The sequence below is a fragment of the Cyprinodon variegatus genome, unplaced genomic scaffold (assembly GCF_000732505.1).
Source record: "Cyprinodon variegatus isolate N-32 unplaced genomic scaffold, C_variegatus-1.0 Scaffold67, whole genome shotgun sequence".
NCBI classification, from domain to species: domain Eukaryota; kingdom Metazoa; phylum Chordata; class Actinopteri; order Cyprinodontiformes; family Cyprinodontidae; genus Cyprinodon; species Cyprinodon variegatus.
The window spans coordinates 856,782-866,160 of record NW_015150520.1 but is presented as its reverse complement, the minus strand read 5'-3'; the positions used below and the strand labels follow the sequence as shown (position 1 = coordinate 866,160).

The 9,379-nt window shown below is 34.0% G+C and overlaps 1 protein-coding gene across 1 annotated transcript; it reads right to left on the bottom strand.

The window, feature by feature from the left end:
• Positions 1-322: 322 nt before the first annotated feature.
• LOC107082997 (regulator of G-protein signaling 4-like) lies at positions 323-7,133 on the bottom strand. Its single transcript, XM_015371923.1, has 5 exons — positions 6,978-7,133; positions 6,632-6,739; positions 5,189-5,253; positions 2,781-2,944; positions 323-2,281 (listed from the first exon to the last, which is right to left on the bottom strand). Exons 1-5 carry the CDS (start codon positions 7,019-7,021, stop codon positions 2,045-2,047), a joined length of 618 nt encoding a protein of 205 aa, XP_015227409.1. The 5' UTR covers positions 7,022-7,133; the 3' UTR covers positions 323-2,044.
• Positions 7,134-9,379: the final 2,246 nt, after the last annotated feature.

Below are 9,379 nucleotides of genomic sequence, written 5' to 3'. Positions count from 1 at the left end.
ATCCAGGCCTCCATTGGTTAATACATTTTATTTCCATTGCTGAGTTTTGAGTGATTTTGTTGTCAGCATATTCAAATTTATAGAGAACGAAGTTTACGATAAGAATATTCTATTCATTCAGATCTAGGAAATGTTATTTGATGTTCCCTTTATCTATCTATTTATTTGAGCACTGTATATAAAGAATACAAGGAACATCTTTTTTTGTGGTCTAGGACATGGCCAACAAAACCATTGAATGCCTTTATTGTCATTCAACAAAAAGAAAGGTTTTGTGTAAAAAAATGATTAAAAACACACAAACGTCACAACTTTTGAAGCAAACTTTAATTTTGAACCATCATAGACATGACATAAATAGGGCAATAGCATCATTGAATAATATCAAGATATGCAATGAATTGTTTTTCAGTTAATCACAGTTTACATTTTAATGAAACACACTTCTGAAAGCCCCGCTTAATTATCCTTAAAGTTCTGCATTTCAGTCACCTGCTAATATTTTAGACAGAGCAGTATGACTAATATAAAAAAAGTTTTAAATGCACTAACAAAAACAATTAACTAGTAAACTTTATTTCAAAGGTTATTCCATACATAGCATGCAATAAAACAACACTATATCAGATATTAAATCATAAACATAATTCCCACTATAGATTTAGACAAAGTCACTAATTTCACAGTGTAGAGATCATGTCAAGATGTTCATGCAGCACAGCTGATTGGTAATTTATTAAAGTTGAATATTTTCAAAGTAATAAGAAGAGGCATTAGAACATCCATTTGCTTTCAAAAACAATGATGGTATAGTTAAAAAGACACTGTAAAAATGGGAAGCTTTAATTGTACATCCAATAATTATACTGATAATATTAACAATAATGATTATTGTGTGCATCCTGACAACTACATTTCATTTTAAAACAGGTGACTGTTTATTTTATTCACAGAACGCAGTTACTATGCTTTATAGCAATATATCCATGTTGTAATACTGTTTGGTTTGTAAATAGGTACCAACCAAATAAATATTTCCTTCTATATCTATTAATAATTTTGAGCTGTGACAGGGTATTTGAAAAAGAATCAAAATGCACAGAGCCCAAAGGAAAATATCTGCACGTTCTTTTTTTTATTTTTGACAACTTTGATTTCTTTGGTATTGAGTTTTAACTTTTTGGAAAGCTTTTTGAAAACTTTTAAAGGCTTAAACTCCACTGTGTGACAAACTCCTTTATTATGCTTCATTTTCAGAATGATTCTGCCATATATCAAACACTTAAATTTAACAGACTTAACAAATGAGCAAACTAAAGCCATTATATTATTTTTTTTTTAGGCTTGAAAGGGAATTGAGTTTGTCAGCATTTAGCCTTCATGGTTCTTTAGATGGGGATTTGAAGTGAGTCTTGTAAAACAATTGACTGTAGTTCACACTTTTTAGATTAAAGTTTATTTTTGTTCCTGTTTCAATGTCAGAATGAAAGTGCAGAGAAGTGTCTTGGTAGTTTTAAACACTGAATTAAGTTTTTCACTTTGAGCGCAAAGTTTCACGACATTTAAGACCACACGGGAACATCAAATGGACAAAAGTTTAACAGTCAATGGAACTTTCCCTTCTTTGTAATCTTTGTTCAAGGGTCTTTTTTAAGTTAAAGCTTCTTAAGCCTGTCTGTTGGCTGGAAGTAGGTTGGGAAACAACCTACTTTTTTCTCATTTTCCTCACTTCACACATATTTGTGAAAACTGCATCTTTCATTCTTTATAATACAATGCAAAGTCTCTCCATATCAACCTCTCTGATTCAGAAAAACACGACAGAATGTATTCAGAGATAGAAAACATTACACTTTTATTGAATATATGACAGCTAAACTCTGCAAGTAAATAACAGCAAGTTGAGTTTGTTAAAGAAAAGTCATCCAAAATAGGAATCACCCTTAAGGTCAAACTCTTTCTGGCTATTTGTCCTTCTTAGTCTACTTCTCTGCTGCACCTTCTAACTTTGGCACCTGCTTTAAATCTTCTTGTCATTCCTAGTTTAGGCCCCACCAGCTAACACCTGCCGACTATCAACCCAATCACATTCTTTTTTCTCTTGAGCAGTATTCTTCTCTTTCTGACACAGATCCTGAATATGATTGGATTTTAAGAACCTTCTGTAAGAGTCCTTCTCCATTAAAGTGTAGATCATCTTCTGAGCCTCGTCAAAACAAGATGGACTGCCGCTCTCAATTCCCCGCCTTGTCTTTTCTCTTGTAGCTGCATCTAAGTTTACCTTTAATGAATGAAAAGGAAAGAAAAAACAGAAGTTCAAGATACTGAAATAAAATGCATTAGCAGTCTCACTATTTTACCTTTAGGTGTAATACAAAAAAATATATATTTTCTAGCTTAACTGTAAATCATATGTGATAATGCTTTATACTTGTGTTTTGGTTTCCCTTTTGCAACAGTGGCAACAGATGAGAGTTCAAAGGGGGAATTCTATGTTGACACATGAATGGAAAACTCAATAAAAGAAAAGTAAAGAAGGGAACAAGGAGAAGCACAATAGAGAAGTTATTTCACTAAGATTATTTACATGTTATGTCTCAGGCAGCCTTATTATGTTTTTTCAAGGAAGGAATTTTTCTTTCTTTTTCAGCTCTCCTTTATTTTTTGCTTTTTGATATCAAGTGTTCATTTATTAATACTCAATTAATAAATGAAATGAAAAATGAATAGGTGATCTGATTCATTTGCGTTGTCTTATCTGTTAGAATAAATTTCTTTACCTCATTGGGAGCATCTGCATCAACATACTGCTGGTAGATTTGCTTCGCTTTAGTTGCCAGCTTGGAAGGTGACGTCTTCTTATAGTCCTCACAAGCGATCCAGAAGTAAACATTTTCCTGGCTGAACTCTGACTTTAAGAAGGTGGTGAAGACTGTACGACCCACTAGAAGTAAAAGGAAAAAGAAAAAGTTATATAAAATCAAATGTACTCTTACTAAAGAATTGTGAAAAACAAATTAATATCATCTTTTTTTTTTTTTTTGCTTCTTCGCCAAGCTTGAAAAGAAAAACACACTCAATAGTTCTTCATTTCTTTTATTGTTTTGTAACTAGCAAGCAAAGTTTTCCCTACTTTTCTAAAATAAGATAAAGTACTTTTATATAAAGCTTTCAAAGCATTTACATAGTGATAAATGATTGTGTTAAATGTCAATTTTAAAACGACCCGGGTTCGAATCCGGCCTGTGTTCCTTTGCCGCATGTCCCTCCTCGTCTATCATTCCCCCTTTCCTGTCAGCCTAATGTCGAAAAAAACAAGCCACTAATGCCATTAAAAAAATTAAAATAAATAAATAAATTTGTCTGATGAAAGCTAGAAGAACTAAGAAAGAATTTGGAAAATGCCGTTATTGCATTGACATGGCTGTCAGCATAAAAGTCTGTAAAATGCATATACATATATAAAGGAGTTAAACTCCTATGATTAATGCCTTAGATATGGCAAAACAGTTTATAAATACCTAACTCGACTAAAAATGGCAAAACCTGCAGGCCAAAAGTATTCCAGTTTACAATATGGTAATTGCAGTTTTTACCACAAGCCTAAAAAATGTTTTATATTCACGTTCAAGTGCTGCAAACAGCACTTTCCCCCGCTAGTATATGTTAGTCTGCTACTACGAACAAATAATATTTAAGAGGGATCATAATCCTGATGAACTGACTGCCCAGATGGTGTTTTTAGGTATACTTTGTAGCTTAAAAACATGTTAAAATTACTTTTTTTCCAATTCATCTAACAAAATAAAGCAAAGCCACTCTCTATATTGCAAGGGGAAGAGCACAGGAGCTCAACAACCAGAGCGCCGAACGTCCACAGTCTAGATCGTCTGACTTCAAAAGCGCCCAAGGTGAAGGGTTGGACTCCTTTATGACTCTGGAAACAACTTTTGTGGGTAGGCAACAAAAAACTGCTGCTATTTTTCAAATCTGAACACCATAATTAACAAAATATAACTAATAGTATACATAAGTTGTATTAAAACAAAATAAATATAATCATTCTTCTTTTAATCAATATTTTCTTTTATTTCTATTTACTGGTATTCAGACAATGAAATACATTTGCAACAGTATTTCTTTAATCTCTCTTAGAAATAAATGCAGATTGTTCCATTGGCCACGTAATCAGACAATAAAGAAGATTGATTCTTTGAGTAACAAAGTACTGCAGAACAAATAGACGGGAGCCTCAGCTAAAGACATAATATCATAAAACATAATGGATGCAGCTGTGCTCATCCAAACTTCCGCAAGACTAAGATGATAGATAGTGGAAACTGATTACGGTAAACAAAATCTTCCAAAAGAAGATCAGGTCATTAGAAACTGACAGATGGAGGAGGAAAGAAGGAATGACAATGTTGGAGGTCAATGACTAAGTTCATGGGATGCATCATGTCAGAACTCAGCTGGTTCCCGCAAGGTCATTGCTCTGCTGTCTTTACCATACACTCGGCAAGATTCTCAGAGGACTTGGATTAGCAAACACACATACAATCACACACAACTCAGACACACAACCTCTGCACTGGTCATATTGCCCTGAGGGGCCTCTCAGCAGTGCCTTGTGACACGTAGCAAAAGCCCAGAGCCTGAGAAGCGCCTTTGTGTGTTTGTGCTTAATTTGCATGTTTGTTCAGACTATCAAAATCTGCCTTAGTTCTATTTCCAGAGAAATCCCAAGGGTTGCATTATTATTTGCGGGAAGAGACACTTAATGGGTAATCATGATAAGGTAAAAGTTAATTACCCACTTCTCAGGTTCCTTTTTCCGGTTCGAACCTTAACACATGGAAATTGCAGTCTTCGAAAAGCTTATTGACGACCATTAATGAGTAAAGTGTTTGTCTGGCTCTTGTTTGATCATGTTCCCATGACTGCTGAAGCCTCATTGTGTCTAATGAAAACCATCCTGTTGTTTATATAAAATACTTTCCTCTTGTATATAAACCCCAAGAGACCTCTTGCTGAGAACTCGTTGAATCAAGCATGACTGTAAATATCAGTGTAACTGGTATCATCAAGTTGCTTCAGGCCGGTTTAGATCTCTATCATTACCTGGACTTTGCCTGATTCTCCCTGAGTATCTTTTATATGTATTGATGTGAAACTCTAATGTACTCACGTTCACTGCTCATCACATGACTGAACGACTCCTTCCATTTCTCTACTTCAGCAGCATCAGGGACCCTGGAAATAACAAAAGTATATATATTTTTTTTTTTAGAATTTATATGTACTAAGAAACAGATAATCATTTTCTGCTCTTATTTTATATGTTTACTAAGGCTGACCTAGGGATTCTGATGTTTTTTTTATTGTCTGTTTTTTCAGCTCACTAAATTTGATTAATCTTCTTATTTACAACATCTTGAAAAAATAGCTAAAAGTTATTCTAAAAGTTATGTTAACAGGTTGGTTTATTTTTCACTATGTAATTTTGCCAAAAAACATTTTTTGAAGAAGATAATATTAAACTACTGAACATTTCATCCACAATTTACTGTTTACACTGTTCATCATCTGACCTTTCCACCATGGAAAATAATGTAAATAAAATGCCTCACTAAAATTTCTGGTCTTTGCAACTATAAAGGTCATGAGAAGAACAGCTATATCAAGAAATAAGAAATCTAATTTCTATGCACATTAATTTTCTGAACTAAGTATTGATTATGTGTCACCTTTAACAGATGGGTTATATATTCCTAAAAAGGAAAGGTCAGTGCCATCACCTTCTCATAAAGGACAATTACAGGCTTGTAATGGGAATTACACCTGCGGGCAGATCAGGGTCAAAACAACACCTGCATTTCCGCAGGTTTTCCATGTTTAAGTTTATATTTTCAGTAAAAACAGTAGAGATCATTAAAAAATGTTGAAGTATTTTTAGTCTGAACAGCTACAGAAGAAAAGAGAAAAAGTTGGTGTTTTCAACAACCCTTTAACACAAAACATTCTCTTTGAACATAAATCAACCCATCTGTATTCTATTTGTCTTTCCCAAATAGAATAGAAATAGAAATAAATATTTTAATTTATTTAAGAAATCCAAGATTCCATCATTTTAAGAAGTTAATTCAAAGCTAATGGTCCACCAACCCTTTTCAAGCATAGAAGCAGGAATGAATCATAATGTTCAAAAGCACATTTAAATCCCGTTAAAGCAAAGTTAATTTTGATTTTTTTTTTATTGTGTTTAAAAAACAACATGCTACTCTAAGATGGAATAGACCAATGATGATTAAAAGTAATAAGAACTAACCTTGAAAAATTATGCCTTAATGCACTATCAACAAGTATTTTCCTAGATTAAAACTGAGCACATTTCTTGTTGTAGATGCTGCTTCAAAAATACGCACGCTCTTGTTTGCTTGTATGTTTATCTCCACTGTTTGCTTTTAGAAAGATATTTGTATAAATCTTTTTGTAACATGTGCAAATATACAGTTTTATCTATACTTTATTAAAAATCACTAGGATTTATTTTCTTTCTTAAGACAAAATAAAAAAAAATCACAACACCAGAGTATTAAAAGACATAACCAAAATATAACATTATTCTGACCTCTTTACAGCAGCCGTCACAGTTTTTTCCTTTATCTCCTTCTGATCTGCAGCATGGGGTTCAGGCTTCTGCAGTAAGAAGCTTATTTTGTGCTTGATATCTTTAGCGCTGAGGAGACATGAATATTGAACATTTTGATTTGTTTGCAACAAAAAAAAATCTAAATATTCTAAGGTAGAATATTTGTAACAAGATTAAAACATTTTTTTTATTAAAGTTATTTAAAAAAACTGAAATATTTGATCTGTCTTGTTAAAGCTAGTGTTACAGAATAAGAGCAGACATGATATTTGATTTAGTTTACATAGGCAAAAATCCTTCTGCTGTTTAACTGCTCTGAGCTTACCTTTTCAGGCAGGTTGCTGGAAGGGTTGCAAGTCCTTTACACATGATGGAACGCTAAGAATCCAAAAGTCACAACTTGTTTTTTTCTCAATGACAGCAGGAAAGCCACTGAGCAATCGTGGACAGTGGAGTTTTTATAGTGGCGTCCTTCAGTATTAAACAGCAGGCTGTACTTATCTCCACCCCCAGCAGTGATTTATACAGGAAAAGAGGGGAGAGAAAGCCAGCCAATCACTACCGATGAAGAGAGAGTGAAAGAGACAGGCAGAGAAGTAACACATGAGAGAGGGAGGGAAAGACAGAGAAAATACATGAGAAATTTAATACAGATGAGGGTGTAATCAGCCCAAACAAAAAGTTCTATTGGGACCATTCAGGTATTTTAGGAACTTGCAAAGTTTGCCCTATGAAGGAGACAAAGAAGACAAACCCTTAATTATCCAAAATCTAATCCAGGCTTTGGCATTGACGTATGCCTGTACTTCTTTTATTGCATTAAATTAGGTATTTCTGGGAAAGCATCGTCATTTGTTTTCATTGAAATATACAAATACAATTTCACTGAGCATTCACTGTTAGATATACGCCTTTAAAACCATTCAAAAACATTTTTCACAATTTTACATTTGGTCAATCTCAAACCTAATGTTGATTTAGGCACCAGCTCATTTTATTTGCAATTTTTAATTATTAAGGTCCGCCGATTTAAAAAGGAACATTAAATTTTTTATTTTTCTGCATCACTATGCTGAAAAATATCATGGGACTTTCCATCCATCAAGCAAGAGGGTACACCAGTTCAACTGAGGTCCAATTACAGAATATTTATCACTGAAACACTGTCAGTCTTTATTCAACAGTAATTCACATAAGGATAAAATATTTGAGCTCTAAGAAGAGGTCTTTAGAAAACAGTCAAAAAAGCACATTCCATAGAATTCAAGAAAAAGAGAATGATCCTTTGTGGACTGTACACAAGAATAGAGAGCAAAATACTCATAAATATTTGTTTGCTTTTTGGAAAGTTGGGACAACTTTACTCCATTTATGCTTGATTCAAAGTTCTTTCTAAAACATACAATATATTTCACCATTCTAAGTTAACAGTCTTAATACTACAGAAATTTATGCAACCATATGTAATTTCACTTGCACATAACAGTTGTTGATTTAATATATAGGTTAAGCCCTGAAAGAAGTCACATCAGAAAGCCTTGCTTATGAATGCACACATTCTTAAAACAGAGATAGGTCAAGGGCAAACAAGAAGTAGAAGAAAAGCTAATGTTCCAAGGTGGGGGGAAATATGGGGTGTGACTGTGGAAAATAGTGAACAGAAAACATAAAAAACTTAAAAGACAAAAGAAAAATTGGATCCACATTAGAAAGGGGAAATCTGTTTTCTTGTATTTGATGCTGTAATTTTGTTGGTAATATGAATGTTATAGAATGAAGGCTCAGATAATATTGACACATGAAAAATAACATACCAGATTCCTCAAGGCTCCATTCTGGGGCCCCTCCTATTCAACATCTACATTCTCCCCTTAGCTCAGATTATAGCACACAAGATCAGTTACCATAACTAAGCAGATGACACACAGCTTTATATCACAATTTCACCAGGTGACTATGAACCCATCAGAGCGTTGGCTAGATGCTAAAAACAGATCGATACATGGATGCACCATACAGTAATTTTCTCCAACTGAATAAAAACAAAACCAACGTAATAATTTTCACAGCTCACAGCTTCAGCTACTACAGCTAGAAACCACTGATTATGGCCAAAATCTTGGTGTCATGATGGACTCAGACCTGAACCTTCAGAGGCACATAAAGGCAGTTTCTAAGTCAGCCTTTTATCACCTGAAAAACATTTCCAGGATTTAAGGACTAGCTGGATCTAGAAAAACTAATTTATGCATTTTTATTTCATTTAATTAATTACTGCAACAGTGCCTTCACAGTTTTGCATAAAAAGTCAGTCAGAGAATATAATTTAAAATCCTTCTGTTAGTCTATAAATCACTGAATGGAGCACCTCAATACATAACAGATTTGTTGTCAGTGTATCAACTTCCCACACCACTCACGTCTTCTAGTTTAAGCCTACTCTGTTCACCCAGAACTAGAACCAAACATGGAGACACAGAATTTAGTTCCTACGTTCCACTAATTTGGAATAAAATTCCAGGAGACTGGAAAATTGCCTGAGTTCTTCTACCGTATTTTCACGACTATAAGGCGCACTTAAACGTCTTTTTTTTCCCTCAAAATGTGCAGTGCGCCCTATGGTGCGGTGCACCTTATGTGTGTTGTAACTGCGACTTTTGAGACCACCTCATTGAGGAGATGATGAAAGAGTGGCTGAATGTAAGGAGACCAGGTGTTTTTTTTCCA